We start from the raw sequence: 25,281 nt of genomic DNA, 5'->3' as shown, positions 1-25,281 counted from the left end.
TCCATAGCTTATGTTATTTTAATGTAAATTGTTGGTAAACAACTTAGGAACAGCCTCTTCCTTTATCCTTAAAATCCCACTTGTAGCTGCTACTAATTGAAGTATATATCCAGAGCACTTGAATCTATGCTCCCACTGAGCTGTTCTTAAGTTTTGGGCTCAGGTAAACTCTAAAGTTAGTCATAGAATGGGTGGTTAGACATGAGCAAGGCAGGAGAGAGGGCACCCAAGAGTGTTGGGCAGTTGTCAAGCTATGGTAAGGGAATTATAAATCTGTCCCCCTGAAATAATGAGCAGGACAAGGGAGGAACCCCAGAGCTGTCTGGTACTCATTGAGTAACAGAAGACACCTGGAGTTAGCAAGCCATAATCCCCGATAGGGTTTCAAGCATGTGCAGTGAAAGGGCAAGATGGTGAAATTTAACTGGTATATGACCTTCCTCTGGAGCGCTGGACCTGTGAGAGCTGCCCCTACTGAGCATGTGCACCACTTCAGTAAACACACTGCACATGCAGCTCTCCCAAGTGCTGGCAGGGCCACTGCACATGCCATAGATAAAGGCCCGCCCAGGGGAAGAACAAAAGGAAGACACAGAAAGCCCAGGAAAAGATAGGGGGTATAAAAACTCTAAACAAAGAAGCAAACAACACACTTGATTTTGACAATTGGTTGAGTTTATCTAAAGACCTGAGATCAACAGAAAGAAATGTCTGTGTTAAGAAAAAGGATTGTGGAGACAGAGTTCTTATTTGCAGAGGAAGCCTTCAGGTAGCTTCAGAGAGAAGAGATTATAAAATGCTTCTTATCAGACTTAAAGTCTGTGTTGATGTAAATGCCAGAGAGGGATAATGAGGCATGTCTGACCCCCACTACCCGTCATGGCCTGAACCAGTCTTTCAGGTTACATTTTAAGAGTGCCCTGGCTGAGGAGGAAGTTCATTCAGATAGTTGGGATGGAGCTTAGAATTTTATTTTTGGTTTACCTGGTGAACTCCTAGAGAAAAGGGAAACGGCAGAAAAATTTGAAAATTTTTAGCCTGGCCATGTGGTAGAGAATGAAAGTTTCCAGGAGAGGAATCCAAGGGTGTGACTGAGCCACCAGTTCCTAAGGAGATTAGCATGGCTGAAAGGGAGCCCGGAGCTGATAGTCAAGACAAGGGGGAAACGGCCCAAAAGCATTTCAGAGATTTTTCTTGGCTCCCCCTCCCATCACAAGCCCAGAAACCTAGAAGGACGGAATAGTTTCAGGCGACAGGCCCAGAGCATGAGCTTGCTGCCCAGGGCCACCTAGGGACTCTGTTCCCTGTATCCCAGTGCAGTGCTCCTTAGCCATCCCAGCCATGGTTCACATGGCTCGGGTGCAGCTCATGCTGCCGCTCCAGAAGGTACAAGTCATAAACCTAGGTCCATGTGGTGCTAATTGTCCAGACTTGCAGAGGGCAAGGGCCTTGGAAGCTTAGTAGCCACTACCAAGTTTTGGAAGTATTTTGTCCGAAGCCTGGGGGCCCAGACAAAGACTTGTTTCAGGGCTGGAGCCACTGCAGAGCTCCCCTACTAGAGCAGTGCCAAGCAGAAATGTGGGATTAGAGCTGCTCCAGAGAGTTCCACCAGGACAATACCTGGTGGAGCCATGGAAGCAGGACTCCCACCAAGACCCCAGAACTGCAGAGCTGTTAGTATGCGACTTCAGCCTGGGAGAGCTGGGTGGACTGAGCACAGCACAGCTATGGTTGGAGGTAGGGGGCTGTCAGAGGCCTGGGAGCCTCAACCCCCACACCAGCGTGTAGAAGATGCCTGGCATGGAGTCAGAGGAGAAAGCTCTGGAGTCATAAGCCCTAATGTCTGCTCTCTCAGGTTTTGGCCTATTGGTCTTTTTGTCCATTTCTTCCTTTTGGATGGGAATGTCTGCCTTATACCCATACCACCATTGTATCTTAGAAGCAGATAGCTTGTTTTGATTTCATAGGCTCACATGTGAGACCCTGCACTTTGGGCTTTTGAGTTAATGCTGGCATAATTTAAGACTTTGGCTATGAGAATGGAATGAATGTATTTTGCATGTGAGAATGCCATGAATTTGGGGGATCAGGGGTGGAATGCTGTGGTTTGAATGAGTTCCCTCAATTTCACGTGTTGATCCCCACTGTGGCGGTATTGAAAAGTGGGGCCTTTAAGAGGTGATTGGGTCATAAGGGCTCTGCCCTCATGAATGAATTAATCCAGTCATGGATTAATAGATTAATGGATTAATGGACTGCAGAGTCCGCGCCAGCAAGAAGGCCCTCACCAGAGGCAGCCTCTCGACCTTGGACTTCTCAGCCGGTATAACTGTAAGAGCAAATTCCTTTTCTTTAGAGATTACCCAGTTTCGAGTGTTCTGTTATAAGCAACAAAACTGACTAAGACACTGTGACCTTCAAATCAGCCATTATTCCCACAGGAAGGACCCTGCTGTATTACAGTCAAAAATTGTTTTACAGATGGAAAGAAAGCCTGAGGTCATTCCACAAGTTCAAGGAGTGCTCAGGAAAGTGCTTCAAGCTCTCCAAACCATGTTAGGAAGGATGAGCAACTGAAGCCTGCATTTATATGGGTTGTTAACTTCTACCTTTAGGGCAGAGGTGTACTAGGAAGTTGAGTGGGGCCTGAGGCTGGTCGGCCACACTGATGTGTCCTCACAGGATTGGAGGGCAGTGGGCACGCAGTGACAGTTGTTGAAGAAGTGCCCAAAGGGAAGAACCTCAGCAAAGCTACAATTTATCACTCCCATGGGAATGTGGGCCCAGGGATTTGGGAAAGCATACCATCTTTACCTGTTGGCAACTGAAGCAGACAAATAAACAGCCGTGATTTAGAGGGTATTGGCACTGGGACCCTTTCTGTCCCAGCTTTGGGACCGTCTCCTTGCCATCCTGGTGTTGCCTGCCAGCAGTCATGTTTAATCACCAGGAAGATTCGCCAAGTTTAGTTAAGAGGTAATGGAGATCTGTAAGAAATAAGATGACCTAATTTTAAGCTAAACTGAACTTAAAACAAGAAAGTTTGTGTGGGTTATTTGAGTTGGATTTGCAAAATAAGTGAGAGTTCAGGCATCACATGAACCTTTTCCTCTGCCCCATGCTGTACTGTATGCTCATTTCCACACGACTTATGATTTAGACACAGAATCACTGTTAGAGCATCCCTCTCTCCTGTGAGACTGTGACCTTCTCTCTGCTACATTCAGGAGTCACTGGGACTGGTCTGTATTAGATAAATCTTGACCCACTGAGGTGTAAGCAGCTGACTATGGCACCTGCTGGGTGTAGTTGGGAATTGGCATTGCACACTGGGGAGGTGTGCTGGGAGAGCATGAGGCAGGCCCTGGGGGTGCTTGTGAGTAGCTAACTGAAAACTCAGACTGGATTCAAAAGCATCCTATAAGGTGATGCTTCTGCAGGCCGCTGTTTCCCAGAGGGCAGGAGACCTGGTTAGAGCTGGGCCTGACTTATATCTCCTGCAGAAGCCACGCCCTCCTACCATTAAGTACCTTGTCTGTAGCCAGTCTGGGGCACCTGAGGCAGATGAATGGGCCATGACCCTTTAGTGCAGAGAAGGAAGGAGAGGATATTCCTGATAACACCACCAGAGAGGGAGTGCATGAGACACAGACCCATGCCTGGGCACCCCTGAATGTTGGGCCCCCTTAGCAGGTGAGCCTGCCCTCCAGAGGGTGGGGCTGAGTGTGAGAGGACCACTCTAGAGAACGCCGGTGTCTTGTTCTGTCAATTGTGGAAGGGGACCCTCACACGGAGCACAACACAGAAAGGGAGGAATGAATGCATGAGGAGCCCGAGTGTGTCAGGCTCATCCTGGGCCCCTGCAGCAGTGACTGCTCCAGCACCTGGCCAGTCTTCACTGACCTCTTGCCAGTGGAGAATATGAGACGGAGACACGAGTAGCTACCTAGCTGGTGACCTGTGTAGTTGCCTGGGACTGGCCTCAGCCAGGACCACAGGTGGCATCCCATAGCCAGCCCTGGCATTCCACAGACCCAGGCCATACGTAGCCCTTACAGGGCTGCTTGCTGTCTAGGCAGCCACCCTTTTTTGCATGTCTGCTTCCTCCTGCTACCTGTCGAGAAGGTGAGATGAGATTGTGCACACGAAGTACTGAGCATAGTGCTGGCTCATGGTGCGTTCCATACATTGTACTTCTATTTATTTATGACAGTAGCATCAGGGTGGGAGGAGGCAGAACAGGGTACTTTATGTGGCGAAAATAGCAAGTTTGCCAGAGAAGTGGAGTTGAATGTGGCAGGAATGGAGGACAGAGAGGAACTTTTCCAGTTACTTCTTGGGATGGTGAAAGTTCTTTGAAAAGTATGGCAAGGCAGTTCCCCCTCAACTAATGAGGACAGGAGCGTCCTCACCCACCTCTTGTGAAACCCAGGCCCAGCCTGTGCGTGCTGGCCTTAGCCATACAAGCCGCGTGTGTCCCTGTTCTCCTTTCAGATAATCGGTATCTGACACCACTGGTCTGCCTCAGCTTTGCAGCTCTGACCCCAGTGTGGGTCCTCATTGCCAAGCAGAGCCCACCCATCGTGAAGATCCTGAAGTTTGGCTGGTTCCCAATCATCCTGGCCATGGTCATCAGCAGGTGAGCAGGAGCCAGGGCCATGGCCCCCTCTTCCTTCTCTCAGCCATGAAGGCCTCTAGAGCCAGTGTGACACTCACTGCCTTGGGGGTCCGGGATGGAGTGAAATGTAGCTGTGGGCTCTTTCAGTAACTCCCATTGCTGACTGAATCATACCTTTTTACTTTCTTCTCTCCCTTTCACTGAGAACCCTGGGCCTTGCCGGTTCTAAGAGAGGCTGCCCTGTTTACATTTGCCAGAGCACCAGGGACCCAGGAAGAGCCAAAGCCAGGGCCACCCCATGAGTGCATTGGAGCCCCAGGGGAGACAGTGGCTTTCAGGCCATGGCCGCCAGAGCTTTGCTGGCCCAGACCCCTGCTTAGGTGGCAGGTCCCCCACCTCTGCATCAAGGCCACATCTACTGACTTATTCATCCTCCTGGTCACTGGCCACGCATGGCTACTGGTGGGAGCTAGACAGCTGTGGGGTTAGCTCCCCTCCAGAGCCTTAGAACCTTTAGCTGAGCCCAGGTCCACCACCCTCCAGCTCCCTCTCAAGGCCCATTTCCTGGGAGTCGACCTTGATGGGGGCCACCGCAGTCCATTCTGATGGGTTTTTCCAACTTTGAGTCTTGGGGAGAAGAGGTGATGGAGTAGGTATCCTTGCTTCCAGGAGGCTCCTGGGCTCCTTTTACAGATTGACCTAGCTTCTCCAGGGGTCTAAGAAGTTCCAAGGGGTGGGAAAGCTTTTGCTAAATTACAGTGGCCAGTGGGAGCAATTTCTGGCTGCAACATTTTCTGAGAACACGGGGCGGGCATGAGGTGATCCTCCTGCAGTTTCTGTTTTCTGCTGAAGAGTATCTCAGCCGTGGTTCCAGAGTCTTGGGACAGCCCAGCCAGCTGTGTGCCCTTGAAAAGGCATTTGTTTGTTTTGCAATAAGTGGGTGTTCTTGGATGGCCTTCTGCAATGGTTGAGATTCAAAGTGGAGATGGAAAAGCATGAGGAGGGTGCAGAGGATGCTGGGGAGACCAGCTTGGCTGCAGCAGATATTTTGTGTAGGGGAGAGGAGAGTGTCTGCCAAGGGTGGGAAGCCAGGCTGAGAGGGTGATTTGTGTGGAGGGTTGCAGGACCATTTTAAGTGTAAACTCTGATAACTTGACTGCTGTCTGCTATTTCCCCAGTTTTGGAGGACTCATCTTGAGCAAAACCATTTCTAAACAGCAGTACAAAGGCATGGCGGTATTTACCCCCGTCGTATGTGGTAGGTATTTGAGGGATTCCCATGTGGTCCCTGGGCTGGGTTGGCCCCCAGGATTGGGTCGGACCTGAACAGCAGACCTCAGAGGGACAGCACCAGCCCCGCACAGGCAGTGGGGCAGCTGAGCCGTGGACAGACTGCTGCCTTACAGGGATGCCGGAACAGGTCTTAGATGGAAGAAGCCTGGGAAGGAAGCCCCACACACTGCTCGCAGCAGCTCAGACTCGGCTCCTCATAGGCAGCCCCCAAACATGAGCTCTCCTGACAGAACCAAATTCCAGGCTTTGCCAGCACTGAGTCAAACTCCGGCCTCGATGGCACCTGCTGATGGAGCATGGCTTTCAGAACCAGGGCGCTGGCTCTTGTGACTTTTTTTTTCTTTTTTTTTTTCTTTGGATTCATTGCTGACATCAGAACTCAGATATTTACACTTAAAAATCTAGATTTCTTCTTAAAAAGTTAAGACTGTAACAAATACCAGGCCTACACTCTGGGCACTGCAGCAGTCCCTGAGACAGATCCAGGACTGTGCTTCCCAGCTGCCTTGATCCCCGCTTCCCTGTTGTCTGACACCTGGCTCTCTGCACATACTTACCTCCTAGGCCTACATCCTGTGGGGTTTGTGTGGATGACCCCTCTTTTAACCAAAGCTTAGTTTGGTGTCTGGTGTCTGATAAGTTTCTGTAAATGGAAGTGATCAGTTAGGAGAAGAACAAAACATAATTTGTCCAATTTAGCCCCCAGGTCCCGGCCTGCGGGGACTGAAGAAACAGCCTTCAGAGGCTCTTACGCAGCCCCTGCGTGTCCAGTGTCCCTCCTCCCTTGCTCCCTTAGGGGACCATGTCTTTGTTCCTTGCATGTCAGTGAGCCACTCAGCATGTCGTCACCCCAACAGTGCCAAAGTGCCTTCACATTGTGAGTAAGGACAGCAACAGAAGGCTTATTACGTTGGAGTGATTTTTGGAATGAGTCACTAACTGGGATGCCTTTAGTGGCCACTCAAATAATCTGCATGAATTATGCAGGCCCAGCAGCTAGACAGTGAGGAATAGCGGGGACAAGCTGCAGAATGCATTTCTCATATGAACAGCATGGTGCCTGTCCAGCTCCAGCCAGTAGTTGCCTCGGGAGAGTGTAGATCCAGACTTGCCAGAGTTGACTTGGGAAGAGAAGCTGGGAATCTGTATTAAGGGCCTAGTAAACAGTACCAATTAATTTGAGATTTTTTTTCTTTTTAAAATTATATATGGGCCAAGCAGACTAGATCGCAGCAGTCCTGTACCTGAAGACAATTGTTTGCATCCTCTAGAGCAGCCTACATGGTTGGCCTCTGCCCCAGAGGTCACCCACTGGTGCACACCTGGCCCGGCTAGGGATAGTGCGCCATGGCACTGAGGAAGTAGGACGGGGGAATCCCCACCTTCCGTCAGCCCATCCCCACATCTGCCCCCACAGAAGGAGTGCTCAGCATGGCCTTTGTCACCTGGGCCATCTGGCCCTGGCTAAGCCTGAAACCTTTTTCATACCCCGTGGGATCCCGGAACCTCAGCAGGAAGCCCTGGTGTTCCCAGAGACCGCATGTGCTCATGGTTTTCTGGGCATCATGACTCTGCCTCTAGGGTTCTGTGTTCTATGCCCTGTCAATCTACACATGACCTCGCTCATCCTGTTTCCCCTAAAGCCACTTGCTCTGGGCATACACCCAAAGCTTCTGTGAATGTGGGAGTCTGCACTAACAACTGAGCTCCCACAGAGAGGCTCACGTAGCACCACAAATTGAAATCATGCAACAGACGTCTTTTCTTCAAAGCTGTCAGGCCACACAGCCATGAGAGGTGTCCCAGGCACGTCTCCTGCCGCATGCTTGCTTTGCCACCTGTGATCATCTCTCTCCTCCCCTCACCTTCCCTCTTACTCTTTTTTTTTTTTTTTTTTTTTGAGACGGAGTCTCATTCTGTCACCCAGGCTGGAGTGCAGTGGTGCAATCTTGGTTCAATGCAACCTCTGACTCCCAGGTTCAAGTGATTCTTCTGCCTCAGCCTCCTGAGTAGCTAGGATTACAGGTGTGCACCACCACACCCAGCTATTTTTTTATATTTTTTAGTAGAGACAGAGTTTCACCATGTTGGTCAGGCTGTTCTTGAACTCCAGACCTCAAATGATACGCCCACCTCAGCCTCCAAAAGCTAGGATTATAGGTGTGAGCCACCGCGACTGGCCCCCTCTCATTCTTATCTGCTGTTTTCATTCCTCTCCTCTCCTCTCCTTCCCACCTTGAGTGAAAAAAAAAAAAGTCACTTTCATTTTCTCAGATATTCCAGCCTGTAGTTTGGTTCCTGTCAATGCCTGTGGCCTTGAAGTCTGACTTATCCAGACTGCCTTATCATGCCGTGCTCAGACCTTTCTGTCCACTCTCCCCTCATTCTCACTTTGTCCCTGGATCCCCTCCCCATCCTCACTCCAGCCAACAAATATTTATGGAGAACCTGCTTTACAGCCACACTCCCTTCACCTTGAGAGATGCCAGCAGTCAAGGTGATGCAGTTACTCCCTGGATACCTCGCTCACAAGCTCTGGGCCACCCTGATGTGCTACCAAACAAGATCTGTGGTCAAGTGGGAGGAAATGAAACGATAATGAAATACTGAATTAACCAAAGAAGGCTTCCTGGAGGGAGGGAACTTAAAATAAGGGATACAACTTAGAGACTGGTGTAAAGAAAGGGAAAACAGATTCCTTTTCTCCTCATAGGTGTTGGTGGCAATCTGGTGGCCATTCAGACCAGCCGAATCTCAACCTACTTGCACATGTGGAGCACACCTGGCGTCCTGCCTCTCCAGATGAAGAAATTTTGGCCCAACCCGTGTTCTACTTTCTGCACATCAGGTGGGTGTCGTGTCTTTCAGAGGCCATCATAGCCATTTCTTTAAACAAGAAAACATCTGTGTCATTGGAATCTGGTGTTTGTAGCAATGGATGCCTGAAGCCAGGGCTGATCTCGGCACACATCACCTTCAGGACCCCAGAAATGAGACTCCCTGGCCCTACCTTTCCTTCATTCCTTCATTCAATTATTTATTGAATGTCTACTGGGCACTAGGTGTCAGGTTAGTGGTGAAACAGGGAGAGCTGATTTCTTGCTCTTGGAGTACACAGTATAGAAGAGCAGATAAACACAAGTGAGCTCATAATTACAAACTATGGTGGGTACTGAGCAGCAAAAGTGCAGACTGCAGTGAAAAAGAATTAGAAGAGATACATTTGGGATAGGGAAGCTCTTCCCTGAGGACAAGTGGGTGTTGTTGGGAGGAGGAGGGCCAGAGAAGAAGGGGCTTTCAGGGCAGTGGGTGCAGTCTAGCAAAGGCCCAAAGGCAGGGAAGAATATGGCAAGCCTGAAGAACTGAAAGGCCAATGTGGCCTGAGCTGAATGAACAGGAGGGTATGAAGGGTGCTGAGGCCAGAGAGGCCAGAAGGAGGTGATCAGACAGGGCCTTGAGGACGGAGCCTGGATTCTACTCAGAACCACTGGAAGCTTTTGGAGATGTTGTATCTTTTTGTTGGCTTTGAAAAACTAGATTTTTTTTCCTGTTACATTGTTTTGGATTTCCTTTCTGTTTTAAGAACTACCTTTAGCTGTCTTTTGGGTTGGCTGCTGGCACGTTTCTGAAGGATATTTTCACTGGTTATAAAATTTGGTGTTGATAGTTTTTTTCAAACACTTGAAAATGTGTCGCTTCCTTCTGATTCCATGACTTATGATGAGAAATCTGCCATTTCCATGTGTTTTGCTGTATAGGTATGGTGCCATTTCTCTCTTGCATATTTCAAGACCTTGTCCTTAGTTTCTAGGAGCTGGATTATGATATGTATTGGTATGGACTTCTTGGGGTTTATCCTATTTGGGGTTTGCTAGGCTCCTTGAACACATGGATTTATATCGTTTGTCAAATCAGAAAATTTAAGCCATCACTTTTCAGCTGCACTCTCCTTCTTTTTGATATTCTAATGATATGAATGTTAGATCCTCTGTTACAGCCCCCCAAGTCCCTGAGACTCTGTTTGGTTTTTGCAAAGTCTATTACTCTCCTTGTTTAGATTGGCTCATTTCTATCACTTTTTTCTCCAAATTGACTGATCTTTTTTCTCCTGCCCTGTCCATTCTGCTGTTGAGCCTATTCACTGAGTTGTTTGGGACTTTTGGGGGTATTGTATGTGTTTAGTTTTTTTTTTTTTTTTTTTTTTTTGAGACAGAGTCTCGCTCTGTCACCCAGACTGGAGTGTGGTGGCGAGATATCAGCTCACTGCAAGCTCTGCCTCCCAGGTTCACACCATTCTCCTGCCTCAGCCTCCTGAGCAGCTGGGACTACAGGTGCTCAGCACCACGCCCGGCTAATTTTTTGTATTTTTAGTAGAGACAGGGTTTCACCGTGTTAGCCAGGATGGTCTCGATCTCCTGACCTCGTGATCCACCCGTCTAGGCCTCCCAAAGCGCTGGGATTACAGGCGTGAGCCACCGCACCCGGCCATGTTTAGTTTTAACATTTCCATTTGGTTCTTCTTTCTATCTTCTTTTTCTTTTCTGAGACTTTCTATTTCTTTGCTTATACTTTCTATTTTTTTTTTTGTTTCAGGTGTGTTTGTGATTGCATGATGAAGCATTGTTGTAGTGGCTTCATTAGAACGGCTTTCATGTGATGCTGACATCTGTGTCATCTCACTCTGCTGTCTGTTGGTTGTCTTTTCTCATCCAGGTTGAGATTTTTCTGGCTCTTGGCAAGATGACTGATTTTCACTTGAATCCGCACATTTTGCGTATTATGTGACAAAACTTTGGATCATATTTGAATCTGTACTTAGCTGGCCTCCTTTGACACTGCACCACTGGGGAGAAGGGATGGACTGCTGCCCAGGTGGGGATGGAAGCCTGGGTTCCCCACTCAGCCTCTATTGCTATCCTGGGAGAAGAGGAGCACCTTGTTATTGCTGGGCACAGTGCAATCTAGGTTCCTCACTAGGCCTCCTCTGAGATCGCCCTGGCTGGGGCGGGGAGAGATGCCTTGTTGTTGCTCCCCACATGGCTTCACTGACAAGATGGGGGCCCCATTAGCACTGGGTAGAGATGCAAGTTCTGAATCTCACCCTGCCAGCCACAGGAGATGATGGTGGTCCCACCAGGCCTTTCCTGACGAGGTCGGGGCTGCAGTTTTTCCCATGGTGTCTGTTGGAGTAGAGTAATTACTATCTGAAACTTGTTTGTTTTGCTGGGCTTCTCCTTTCCTGGCCTTTGGCAAAAAAGCTCAGACTTCTGTGGAGTCTGTTTTTTTTGAGACAAGGTCTCACTCTGTCACCCAGGCTGGAGTGCAGTGGCACAATCTTGGCTCACTGCAACCTCCACCTCCCTGGTTCAAGTGATTTCTCCTGCCTCAGCCTCCCAAGTAGCTGAGATTATAGGCGTACACCACCATACCCAACTAATTTTGTATTTTTAGTAGAGAGAGGGTTTCACCATGTTGGCCAGGCTGGTCGTGAACTCCTGACCTCAAGTGATTGCCTGCCTTGACCTCCCAAAGTGTTGGGATTACTGGCGTGAGCCACCACACCCAGCCTATGGAGTTTTGTGTTTTTTTTTGTCTATTTGTATCTGCATTTCTTGATGGCTGAGGCCAGGACTCAGTCTTGGATATGTGAGACAAATAAAGAAAGAGAAAAAGGACAATTTAGGGGACTCACGACCATGTTGTTCATTGCAGCCTAAGGTCCCCAGCCAGCCTTTCAGAATCTGCTTACGTTTGTTTTATATACAGTGTTCAGGGCTTTCAGTTGTACTTAATGGGAGAAACAGGATGAAGTATGTCTTCCCTATTTGTTCAGAAGTCAAACTCCCTGTTATATTTTCTAACTTGTCATTTGAATATAGAAAAGCTGTTATTTTCTGTGTTATTTGTGCACCTAAACATTTTATTGAATTCTTATTGTTTACATGGTTTTCCTATAGATTTTCTTGAGTTCTCATACCAACTTCCAGTAGTAGCTTCTTCCAATCCTTTTGCTGCTTCTTTTTGACATTTTGTTAAATAATACTTTTATTCCTTGTCTGATTTCTCATCATGAATAGATGTTATTGCTCCTCTGCACTAGCTTTGAGCTGCATGTGACCTTTTTTCTCCTTTTCTTTATTATTTTGGTGAAATACATATATTAACTCAGAGGCAAATGGAGACCTACTTTTCATTAGAACTCTATTTTCATTTGAGAAATCAATCATATTCATGTTAGAATTTTTTAAAGTGTTTGTGGTAGGGCCAGGGTCAATCACACTTATTGTAAAGTCTCGCACTCAGAGCATGGGAATCTAAAGGAAACCCGGGGCTCACTGGCACATTGCAGGTGTGCTGACAGGGCCACAGAGGCTGCTGTGAAGAAGGAGCTGCCCGAGGTCCCCTTTTGAGCCGACTGCCCTCCCCAGATCACCAGCACTGCATTGAGTGGAGCAGCGCACCCAAAGCTCTTTTCCTCAAGCCCCTTGCATGTTCGCTCTTGTCTGCTCAAACTCCTCTCCCCCAAATTCAAATCCCAGCTGAAATATCTGCACTAGCTCATCCCCACTGATACACACTTCCTGCTTTTTGCCCTTCTTTTTACCCTTATTTTCTTCAAAGTACTTGTCAGAATTTGAAGTAGCCTTTCTTGCTCCTTTTTATTTCTGCTTACTTGATTCTTGTTTCTCTTCTCTAAAATATCAGATCCACGAGGGAAGGGGACAGATTGTATCCCCATCTGCCAGAACATGCTTGCCACAGAGTAGGTGTGCACTGAACACTTGGGAATAAATGGATGAGTGAGTGTGGATGCCTCACTAAGGACTGTCACATGCCAAAGTGGCCTCACTTCAGGTCACATAACCTCCTTGGTTCTGTTTCTTTCAGAAATCAATTCCATGTCAGCTCGAGTCCTGCTCTTGCTGGTGGTCCCAGGCCATCTGATTTTCTTCTACATCATCTACCTGGTGCAGGGTCAGTCAGTCATAAACAGCCAGACCTTTGTGGTGCTCTACCTGCTGGCAGGCCTGATCCAGGTAAGCCTGACTGCAGCAGCAGAGGTGCACAGCTGGGTAGTCAACCAGCAGCCTTGATCTCCTGTCTGAGTGAGAGGCTGAAGGAGGCGGGTGGGGGTAGCTGGACATGTGGGGCACAGTCCCTATCTTCCAGGAGTCGAGTCAACTTGTCAGATACAGAGGCCACTCCACACGGCACACCACACGCTGCGTGCCACACACTCCACAATACACAGCGCATTGCACACATTCCACACCACACCACAAACTCACCACACACTCCATACCACACAGCACATCCCATACACTCCATACCACACACTGTACCCCACACGATCCACACCACACATTCCACACCACACACTCCACACCACACATTCCACACCACACACTCCACACCACACACTTCACACCACACACTCCACACCACACAGTGCATCCCACACATTCCACACCACACCACAAACTCACCACACACTCCACACCACACACTGTACCCCACACGATCCACACCACACATTCCACACCACACACTCCACACCACACATTCCACACCACACACTCCACACCACACATTCCACACCACACACTTCACACCACACACTTCACACCACACAGCCCACACCACATACTCCACACCACACTCTACACCACACACTCCACACCACACAGCGCATCCCACACATTCCACACCACACCACAAACTCCACACCACACACTAAATATCAAACAGCACATCCCATACACTCCACACCACACACTGTACCCCACACGCTCCACACCACACACTTTACACCACACACTCTACACCACACACTCCACACCACACTCCACCCCACACACTTCACATCACAGTGCATCCCACACATTCCACACCACACACTCCACACCACACTTCACACCACACACTCCACACCACACACTCCACACACTTCACACCACACACTCCACACCACACACCCCACACCACACACTCCACACCACACACTCCACCTCACACACACTCCACACCACACACTTGACATCACACACTCCACACCACACACTCCACATCACAGTCCACATCACACAGCCCACACCACACAACCCACACCACACAACGCACACCACACACTCCACACCACACACTCCACACCACACACTCCACATCACACAGCCCACACCACACAACCCACACCACACAGCGCACACCACACACTCCACACCACACACTCCACACCACACAACCCACACCACACACTCGACATCACACATTCCACACCACACACTCCACACCCCACACCACACACTCCACACCACACAGCGCATCCCACACACTTCACACACCCCACACCACACACTCCGCACCACACAGCACATTCCACACACTTCACACCACACACCCCACACTACAGACTCCACACCACACACCCCACACTACACACCCACACCACACACCCCACACCACACTCCGCACCACACACTCCACACCACATACTTCACACTACACACCTTACACCACCCAGCACATCTCACACACCCCACACCACACACTCCACACAGTGCACGCCACACACACTACATGCTGCATGTCACAGTGAATGCCACAGAGTGCATGCTGCATGCTACACGCTATACATCTTGCGCTACGTACTACACTGCATAGTACACATTTCATCCTGCACATCACCCCTCACATTATATGCTGCATGCTAGACACGGCACACCACATGCCACACACTGCATGCAGCACATTCATTATCACAGGATAAGAGGAGCAGCCCTGAGGATGAAGCATGTTCCCATGGAACAGGCTGATGAGTGGTCCAGCCATCCACTGCCTCCCCAATGGTGGGTGGGTACCAGGCCCCTGCAGGGGGTGCTGCTGCAAGGCATGCATAGACATTGATCAGGCCTGGACAGCAGTGAGCACGGTGGTGAAAGAGATTAAGCTGGTGCCTGTGTTGGGCAGGTATTCAGCACACTGTCTGCCTACACTGCAGCGGGCTGATGGTCCCCAGTGGGCCTGGGGCCTTTGCAGGGAGCACTGTGGGCACTGGAGGGCAATTCTGTGGGTGTGATGTTGGTACTGGCACTTTCTCATCTTCCCGAGTTTATGGCATTTGTAACTGTGGTATGTTCCTGACCCTAAAGAGTAGGATTAGGGAAATCCAAGAAGTTGTCCTGAGCAGCAGCAGCAGCTTATGACTCCAGCTGGGGAGAAGGAAGGAGCTGGGGTCAGCCTGGACAAGGGACTAAGGAGCCATGAGACCTGAGCAGGCTTGTGTGGACTACCCCATGGCACCTTCAGGAAGGGCTGACTGTCCTAACCTCCAGGGGAGAAGGGCTCAGGCAAACCCAAATGAACATCTCAGCAAAGTCCCATGAGTGGAGCCTATCGCAGCAGAGAGAGCCCCAGCTGGTGAGTGGCAGTGGGTCTGACTGGCCCTTCAGGGTGCCAGAAGCAGGGCCCACCAGAGGGCGTCTAGGAATGTGCAGACGAGGATCACCTCTCTAGCCACTGCTTGAGCTCAGAGCTGGGCTTCAGAACCCAAGAGAAGCTGGAGGTAGGAGGCTGGCTGGGGTTGACATGTCCACCTTGGTGTCTCTCCTTGGGCCTCAGCTAGTGCTTCCTGCCTGTACTTGGCTTTCTGACTTGGTCTTTTGTGTCTCTTCGCCCTTCTGACAGGTGACAATCCTGCTGTACCTGGCAGAAGTGATGGTTCGGCTGACTTGGCACCAGGCCCTGGATCCTGACAACCACTGCATCCCCTACCTTACAGGGCTGGGGGACCTGCTCGGTACTAGCCTCCTGGCACTCTGCTTTTTCACTGACTGGCTACTGAAGAGCAAAGCAGAGCTGGGTGACATCTCAGAACTGGCATCTGGACCTCCCTAACTGGGCCCTGCTGGTCCCATTTGCTCATTAGAATTTCCTCTCCCATCAGTGGGGTACAGAATTCAGTTTCTCCCTTCCCAGGTCCTTGGGATGGTTGACCCCTGCCTCTGCAGTAGCCTTTTGTGAGTCTGCTAAGGTAGCTCTCACACACTTCGGCTCTGGGGTTGATACCTGAGCCCGCAATAGAGCCCTGAAATCGAAGAGCACAGCTTGAGTGTGTGAATATGATGTGTGCACATGCTTAATGACCGTGTGAGTGTGCACACGTTTGTGGAAAGGAGGATATTCTGGCCTGAGAAGCTAAAGAAGAGGCATGTCCAGTATGCTTTGCAGGATGTATTTGCTCCTTTCCATTCCCATGCAGCCCAGATTGGGGTGGAGCAGGAAGGAGCTCCTTTCTGTTCCCAAGCCTCAGGACTCTTGAGCTGTGGCTTACTTGCTGGTTCAAGCTCCGTGGGCCACACTGCTGCTGTGTCAAGAAGGTGTACAGCCTCCCCAGGATGGGGCCTTGTACAACCCTTCATCCGTGCTCAACATTTAATCGTGTCCTAGCTGTCTTTTTATTTTCCTTTTTGTTAGTAAAAACCTCTATTTAGATTTCAGTAATCAGAGAAGTGTAAAATAAAACAGATTATATTGTACTTGACTTTTTATGTCTTTAAAGATAGTTAATGCAACCCTGAGGCTTGGGGGTCTATAAATAACAAAAGCATCTGGAATTTCTCTAGTTCAGTTTTTCTCAAAGTGGTCTTCAGCCTAGAAACATCAATGTCACCACAAAACTTGTTAGAAGTGCAAATTATTATCCCTCACCCCCAGGCCTGACCAGCCAAATCAGCATCTCTTGGGAGTAGAGCCAGCTATATGGGTTCCACAAGTCCTCCAGGTTTCTCATGCACACCCATGTTTGAGAACTACTACTTGAGAACATCATCTTTAAAAAATGTATGATTGTTTCCTGTCTCTTAGTCGCTCATCAGGACAATTGTAGCCGTGCTTGGGCCTGAGGATTATTATCTTCATGTGGTAAAACAGACATCTCTTCATTTATTCAACAAATGTTGACATAGAACCTCTTGTTATCAATGGAAGGAAAAGACATGGTGCATTAACTGGAATAATTGAGGAGAGTTTAAGGAAGTCACAGTTTATAGGTGCATGGGGACCAGAAGAAGGGGTGAAGCATCCTGGGGCCAGGCACTACCAGACATTCACCTGTCCTGGAGAACAGTTGGGATTGTGGTTGCCTGAGATGCATGGGGATCTCTAATAAAGAGACACAGCTACATTAGCTTGTGGCCTGGCAGAGAAAGCCAGGGAAATAAATACCCCAATCTCATTCTCTGTCCACCCTATTATCTCCTGCCAGTGTTTCCCATTGGCCATACCCAACCAGAAGTTCAATGACTGGGGAGCCATCTGACAATCCACAGAGGTTTCAGCCTCCTGGGGCACAGAGCCAGGGAGGCTGGGGATAGATCTGGAGAGGCAACTGGAGAATATTCAGCTCAACTATGTGCCAAGCTCCAGGCTAGATAATGGGGACACACTTGTGGGCAAAGAACTCATCATCCCTGGTTCAAGTCCCTACTGGGAGAGACAGTCATCAATATCACACAAGTATTGAAAGTCCAGCTCTGATAAGTCCTGCAAAAGACAAGCATGTGATGCTATTGAAGCATGTAATGACAGCTAAGATCTATCAAGCACCTTCTGTGTGTCTGGTTGTGTTCTAAGCATTTGACGTGTAAACTCTGATAACCTCACAATAACTGATGCAGTACGTACCACTCCCATTTGTAGATGACTGCAGCATTGTAAAGCTTCTTAACGTTACCAAGGCCCTATGGCTAGTGAGTAGTGGACTGAGGATTTGAACAGACATTTGAGCTCAGACCCAAGCAATGTGTGTGCTAAAGAGGTTTGACCAACACAGTGTTACAAGATACTTGAGGTGTTGCTTTTCCAGCCAGAAACCTCTGTGGCCAGTGGTGCCTTTGCCTGAGTTTTGCTCAGGCCCGCTGGGCTTGTTCTATCCACTCGGCCTGGCAGGCTGCACTCAGCTCACACTACCAGCCTGGGATCCCACACCTGCCAGGGGTAAGCCAGGCATGGAGTAATGAGGGGTATGTGAGTGAGTGAGCATGAGGTCCAACCACTGCACACAGCCAGGCATTCCAGCTGCTGTGGTGGGGCAGGCAGCTCCAGGCACTGGCACAGGCGCTGGCTCCATGCAAGGCTGCAGCTGGATCAGATGTACCACAAGCAGCTTCCACTGCAGTCACCCACATCTGGTGGGTGAACAAGGGGAACATGGTGGTGCCCAGAAGCTTGGAGACACCAGGAACCGCAGAGCCCCAAAGAGGGTGTCACAGCTCTGGCTTGGGGAGCTCCAAGGTCTGGGCTCCCAGAAGGGCTGTAGCTCTTCTCTCCTTCTCATCGCCTGCAACATGGCAAGCAGGGGACATGTTTCGGCCCTGTTATAGCTCTTTCAGTCTCGCCATTCAGTGTGTCCCGAGTTCTTGTCCTGCCTTCAGGAGGAATGAGGTATGCAGACAACTGAAGGGTGAGCAAGACAGAGGGGAGCTTCACCAAGTGACAGTACAGCTCTCAGGAGACCCGGAGTGGGTAGCTGTTTTCCACAGGCAGGTCGTCCCAACAAGTGTGAGTCTGGCTGAGTCGAGGGTTTTTAATGGGCACAGAAGGGAGGAAATGCATGCTGATTGGTACATGCGTGGCCACGGGTGGGGCTGGAAAAAGCACCATAAGTTTTCACTCCAGGCTGCGAACTCCACCCTGAACTGGCACCTGGCCCCCAGGCTTCAGGCCATTCCTGGATCGAAGTGGGGGTTTCAAAGGGCCCCGCCCCTTTCTGCCCAGGAACCTGTCTGCCTCCTGCTACCGACATGCTGTCCATGGTGCCCAGGCTGTTTGTGTCAAAGGGCACCCGCAGGCCTGTGCCAAGCTGCCCCTAATCACCTCCCAGCCTCCCTCCCAAAGAAGGGGACCCAAAGTCGGCACCCAAAGTCCAGAAAGGGCTGAGGCAGTGGTGGGGCGGGCATGTCAGCACTGCCCTGAGTGCACACAAATTCAGCCAGGTCCCAACAGCATCTAGGCTTGGCTTCCATTTTATTCCAAAATTATAGTGGGTGCCAGGAGCAGTGAGAGGCCAGGGAGTGGGAGCAGGCAATTCTGAGCCTGCAGGGGCAGGGGGGCTTCTGGGGCCCTGAGAGCACAGGGATGCCTGGGTCTGCAGCCACGGCTGAGTGGCTGCAGTGGTGCCCAGAAGTGCAGGGCTCCTGCCCCACCAATTCAGTAGGGCATGGGGCCCTCGCCTGTTCCTGGCTCCTGCCAGCCCCATGGAGTGTGCAAACCCAGCCATGTCTCCCCCACTGCAGCTGGCATATTCACATCCACTGTTCCAGATGGGCCGCCTCTGCCATCAGTCCCCCTCTGAAGAGGTACATCTGCCATTAGGATAGGGATGATGACTGTTAACTGCTTCATGCTGACAAAGGGCACTGTTTTGGGAAAAGTCGCAGTCAGAGATTCTCTCAGAGGCCTATCTAGGGTCCCAGTTAAATGGAGCCATTGTCTGAGGCTCCCTTTGAATGACCATTTGGACTTTGATGGCCTGAAGGTGAGAAGAGACAAACCAGGTTATTAGAAGACATGGATCAAAATGAAACGAGGGACATTTCAAAGGTAGGGACAGCTCAGAAATCCTGAGGCTGCCAACATGCCCAGATAACTGGTGGCTATAATTGTGCCTGCTAAGATTTGGGTGCGTGGGGTATGACTCCAGTTAGCTCTTTTTGTCTTACTTTCCCCAAAAAAGAAACCTCTGGGTTATGGGCATCCCATTCACCCAGATGATGATCTGGCATGATTTGCAGGATAATTGCCCAGAATTAGAATATTGATCCAGATTTTTACATTACTCATCCCTTTTGTAGCTTCCGTGCTGCAGCCAGAGTTCAAGTTCAAAGTCATGAGAATATGGGCCTTACATGACAGGGATGTTAATTAGAATGAGAAGTAGATCTGTATTATTAGTGTCAAGGTGAAAACGAAAGTAAAATTCAAGCTCAGTTTCAAGGTCTAGGTCAAGTTAAAAGTTAAGATCAGTTCTAGGAAATTTCAAGCTTGAATTTCAGTCAGGAGCAATATGAAGGTTAAGGTAAAATTAAAGGCCAAGGTCTAAATCAAGTTCAAGTTCAAAATCAGAGCTACACTTGCTCTGCATGTAAAGTGGTCTAAGGGTTTACATCAAAATCAAGGAGAAATTTAAGGTACCAGTCAACTTCAAGTTTGCACATAAGGCTACATCTGGTAGATGATAGTAACAAAAGGATAGGAAGAAAGTCTTAACAGGTCAATAAAAGATAAAAATCAGTGCCAAAGTCAAAGTCAAGATTATTTTCAACTTCGCAATTAGTGCTGTATATGATTTGTTTATTGTCCAAAAACAGGGTGTTAGAACCACAGCAAAGCTCAAGGTCAAGATTAGTGTCAAAGATCAAGTTCAAAGTTTGTGCTAGACATGGCCTAGACATAAGGTGGGAAACAGGATTTTGTTTGAGTTGAGATGAAGTCAAGGTCAAGGTAAAATTTAAAGTCAGCATAAAAGGGAAGATCAACACCAATGTCATATAAAAATCAAAATTGAAATAAAAATCAAGGCCAAGTTCAAGTAAATGTGAAAGGAATGTCATCTAGATGGTGGAGAATGAGTGTGCAAAGAGTGTCAAGTACACAAAATTTGGTGTCACAGAAGTTAAAGGTAGATGAGAGAACAAATAAGCAAAAAGTGATTGCTGGATTACACAGTAAGTGTACATGAGTAGAGGTTCAATAGCACATAGTAAGTTTGACAGGATTTGTTGAATGACACAAAGTGCAAAGAGTAGAAGTTGTAAGGTGCCGAATGAGTTTAATTTATTATTATTATTATTATACTTTAAGTTCTAGGGTACATGTGCATAATGTGCAGGTTTGTTACATATGTATACATGTGCCATGTTGGTGTGCTGCACCCATTAACTCGTCATTTACATTAGGTATTTCTCCTAATGCTATACCTCCTCCTGTCCCCCACCCCATGACAGGCCCCCGTGTGTGATGTTCCCCACCCTGTGTTCAAGTGTTCTCATTGTTCAGTTCCCACCTATGAGTGAGAATATGCGGTGTTTGGTTTTCTGTCCTTGTGATAGTTGGCTGAGAATGATGGTTTCCAGCTTCATCCATGTCCCTGAAAAGGGGTGGTGGTGCATGCCTGTAGTCGCAGCTACTAGGGAGGCTAAGGTGGGAGAATCACTTGAGCCCAGGAGGTAGAGGCTGCAGTGAGCCATGAATGTGCCATGCACTCTAGCCTGGGTGACAGAGCAAGATCCTGCCTTAAAAATATATATAGTCATTGTGACTAGTGGGAGATAGTATCTCACAGTGGTTTTGATATGTATTTCTCTAATGATTAGTAATGTTAGGCATTTTTTCATATGCTTGTTGACCACATGTGTGTCTTCTGAGAAGTAGCTGTTCATGTCATTTGCTAATTTGTTTATTTAAATTCCTCATGGATTCCAGATATTAGACTTGTGGAATGTATACTTTGCAAATATTTTCTTCCATTCTGAACGTTCTGTTTACTCTGTTGATAGTTTGTTTTGCTGCGCAGAAACTCTTTAGTTTAATTAGGTCCCATTTGTCAATTGCTGTTTTTGTTGCAGTGGCTTTTGGCATCTTTGTCATAAAATCTTTGCCAGGTTGTATGCCCAGAATGGTATATCCTAGGTTATCTTCCAGTGTTTTATCGTTTTAGCTTCTACAGTTAAGTCTTCAACCCCCATTTCGAATTGATTTTTGTATATGGTGTAAGAAAAGGGTCCAGTTTCAATCTTCTGCATATGGCTAGCCAGTTGTACCAGCACCATTTATTAAATAGAGAGTCCTTTCCCCATTGCTTGTTCTTGTCAACATTGTCAAAGATCAGTTGGCAGATCCTGTCATTGTGATGTTAGCTGCTTATTTTGCAGACTTGTTTATGTGGTTGTTCTGTAGTATCATTGGTCTTTATACTTCACTGTGGTTTTGTAGTGGCTGATAATGGTCATTCCTTTCCATATTTAGTGCTTCCCTCAGGAGCTCTTGTAAGGTAGGTCTGGTGGTAACAAATTCTCTCAGGATTTGCTTGTCTGAAAAGGATCTTATTTCTCATTTGCTTATGAAGCTTAGTTTGGCTGAATATGAAATTCTGGGTTGAAATTTCTTTTCTATTATTATACTTTAAGTTCTGGGATACATGTGCAGAACTTGCAGGTTTGTTACATTGGTATACATGTGCGATGGTGGTTTGCTGCACCCATCAACTCGTCATCTACATTAGGTATTTCTCCTCATGCTATCCCTCCCCTAGCTCCCCTGACAGGCATCAGTGTGTGATATTCCCCTCCCTGTGTCCATGTGTTCTCATTGTTCAACTCTCACTTATGAGTGAGAACATGTGGTGTTTGGTTTTCTGTTCTTGTGTTAGTTTGCTGAGAATGATGGTTTCCAGCTTCATCCATATCCCTGCAAAGGACATGAACTCGTCCCTTTTTATGGCTGCACAGTATTCCATGGTGTACATGTGCCACATTTTCTTTATCCAGTCTATCACTGATAGGCATTTGGCTTGGTTCCAAGTCTTTGCTATTGTGAACAGTGCTGCAATAAACGTATGTGTGCATGTTGTCTTTATAGTGAAATGATTTATAATACTTTGGGTATATACCCAGTAATGATATTGCTGGGTCAAATGGTATTTCTGGTTCTAGATCCTTGAGGACTCACCACACTGTCTTCCACAAATGCAAAGGAATTTTGAACTAATTTACACTCCCACCAACAGTGTAAAAGTGTTCCTATTTCTCCACATCCTCTCCAGCATCTGTTGTTTCCTGACTTTTTAATGATCGCTATTCTAACTGGCGTGAGATGGTATCTCACTGTGGTTTTGGTTTGCATTACTCTAATGACCAGTGATGATGAGCTTTTTTTCATATGTTTGTTTGCCACATAAATGTCTTCTTTTGAGAAGTATCTGTTCATATCCTTTGCCCACTTTTTTATGGGGTTGGTTTTGTTTTGTTTTGTTCTGTTTTTGTAAATTTGTTTAAGTTCTTTGTAGATTCTGGATATTAGCCCTTTGTCAGATGGACAGATTGCAAAAATATTCTCCCATTCTGTAGGCTGCCTGTTGACTCTGATGATAGTTCCTTTTGCTGTGCAGAAGCTCTTTAGTTTAATTAGATCCCATTTGTCTATTTTGGCTTTTTTTGCCATTGCTTTTGGTGTTTTAGACATGAAGTCCTTGCCCACACATATGTCCTGAATGGTATTGCTTAGGTTTTCTGTTTTTATGGTTTTAGGTCTTAGGTTTAAGTATTTAATCCATCTTGAGTTAATTTTTGTTTAAGGTGTAAGGAAAGGGTCTAGTTTCAGTTTTCTGCATATGGCTAGCCAGTTTTCCCAACACCATTTATTAAATAGGGTATCCTTTCCCCATTGCTTTTGTCAGGGTTGTCAAAGATCAGATGGTTGTAGATGTGTGGCATTATTTCTGAGGCCTCTGTTCTGTTCCATTGGTCTATATACCTGTTTTAGTACCAGTACCATGTTGTTTTGGTTACTGTAGCCTTGTAGTATAGTTTGTAGTCAGGTAGCATGATGCCTCCAGATTTGTTCTTTTTGCTTAGGATTGTCTTGGCTATACGGGCTGTTTTTTAGTTCCATATGAAATTTAAAGAAGTTTTTTTCTAATTCTGTGAAAAAAGTCAATGGTTGCTTGATGAGGACAGCATTAAATTTATAAATTACTTTGGGCAGTGTGGCCATTTGCACAATTTTGATTCTTCCTATCCATGAGCATGGAATGTTCTTCCATTTGTGTCCTCTCTTATTTCCTTGAGCAGTGGTCTGTAGTTCTCCTTGAAAAAGCCCTTCACAGCCCTTGTATGTTGTATTCCTAGGTATTTTATTCCCTTTGTAGCAGCTGTGAATGGGAGTTCACTCATGATTTGGCTCTCCGTTTGTCTGTTTTTGGTGTATAGGAATGCTTGTGGGTTTTGCACATTGATTTTGTATCCTGAGACTTTGCTGAAGTTGCTTATCAGCTTAAGGAGATTTTGGGCTGAGACGATGGGGTTTTCTAAATATATAATCATGTCATCTGCAAACTTCCTCTCTTTCTGTTTGAATACACTTCATTTCTTTCTCTTCCCTGATTGCCCTGGCCAGAACTTCCAATACTATGTTGAAAAGGAGTGGTGAGAGAGGGCATCCTTGTCTTGTGCCAGTTTTCAAAGGGAATGCTTCCAGCTTTTGCCTATTCAGTATGATATTGGCTGTGGGTTTGTCATAAATAGGTCTTATTATTTTGAGATACGTTCCCCATCAATACCTAGTTTATTGAGAGTTTTTAGCATGACGTGGTGTTGAATTTTATCAAAAGACTTTTCTGCATCTAATGAGATAATCATGTGGTTTTTGTCATTGGTTCTTTTATGTGATGGATTACATTTATTGATTTGCATATGTTGAACCATCCTTGCATCCCAAGGATGAAGCCAACTTGATAGTAGTGTATACGTTTTTTGATGTGCTGCTGGATTCAGTTTACCAGTATTTTACTGAGGATTTTCACAGTGATATTCATCAGGGATATTGGCCTGAAATTTTCTTTTTTTGTTGTGTCTCTGCCAGGTTTTGGTGTCAGGATGATGCTGGCCTTATGAGTTAGGGAGGAGTCCCTCTTTTTCTATTATTTGGAATAGTTTCAGGAGAAACGGTGCCAGCTCCTCTTTGTGCCTCTGGTAGAATTCAGCTGTGAATCCGTCTGATCCTGGCTTTTTTTTTTTTTTTTTTGGTTGGTTTTGGCTATTAATTACTGCCTCAATTTTAGAACTTGTTATTGGTCTATTCAGGGATTCGACTTCTTCCTGGTTTAGCCTTGGGAGGGTGTATGTGTCCAGGAATTTATCCATTTCCTCTAGACTTTCTAGTTTGTTTGCATAGAGGTGTTTATAATATTCTCTGATGGTAGTTTGTATTTCTGTGGGATCAGTGGTGATATCCCCTTTATCATTTCTTATTGTGTCTGTTTGATTCTTCCCTCTTTTCTTCTTTATTGGTTGGCTAGTGGTCTATTTTGTTGATCTTTTCAAAAAAACCAGCTCCTGGATTCATTTTTTAAAGGGTTTTTTGTCTATCTCCTTCAATTCTGCTCTGATCTTAGTTATTTCTTGTCTTCTGCTAGCTTTTGAATTTGTTTACTCTTGTTCCTCTAGTTCTTTTAATTGTGATGTTAGGGTGTTGATTTTAGATCTTTCCTGCTTTCTCCTGTGGGCATTTAGTGCTACAAATTTCTCTCTAAACACTGCTTTAGCTGTGTCCCAGAGATTTTGGTATGTTGTGACTTTGTTCTCAGTGGTTTCAAA

General features: G+C 47.2%; 1 protein-coding gene across 3 annotated transcripts in view; it reads left to right on the top strand.

Annotated features, from left to right (window-relative positions):
• SLC41A3 (solute carrier family 41 member 3) overlaps nt 1-16,451 on the top strand; it is a 74,866-nt gene extending 58,415 nt beyond the window's left edge. For all 3 annotated transcript variants that reach the window (XM_030942421.1, XM_030942425.1, XM_030942429.1), the window contains 5 exons: nt 4,495-4,639; nt 5,797-5,876; nt 8,625-8,759; nt 12,800-12,948; nt 15,596-16,451. In XM_030942421.1, coding sequence (XP_030798281.1) covers nt 4,495-4,639; nt 5,797-5,876; nt 8,625-8,759; nt 12,800-12,948; nt 15,596-15,805 — 719 coding nt within the window. In that variant the 3' untranslated portion in view covers nt 15,806-16,451. The remainder of the gene's footprint in view (nt 1-4,494; nt 4,640-5,796; nt 5,877-8,624; nt 8,760-12,799; nt 12,949-15,595) is intronic.
• The last annotated feature ends 8,830 nt before the right edge of the window (nt 16,452-25,281 follow it).

The sequence above is a fragment of the Rhinopithecus roxellana genome, chromosome 1, assembly GCF_007565055.1.
Source record: "Rhinopithecus roxellana isolate Shanxi Qingling chromosome 1, ASM756505v1, whole genome shotgun sequence".
Taxonomy (NCBI): domain Eukaryota; kingdom Metazoa; phylum Chordata; class Mammalia; order Primates; family Cercopithecidae; genus Rhinopithecus; species Rhinopithecus roxellana.
This window is presented reverse-complemented; position numbering and strand designations above follow the sequence as displayed.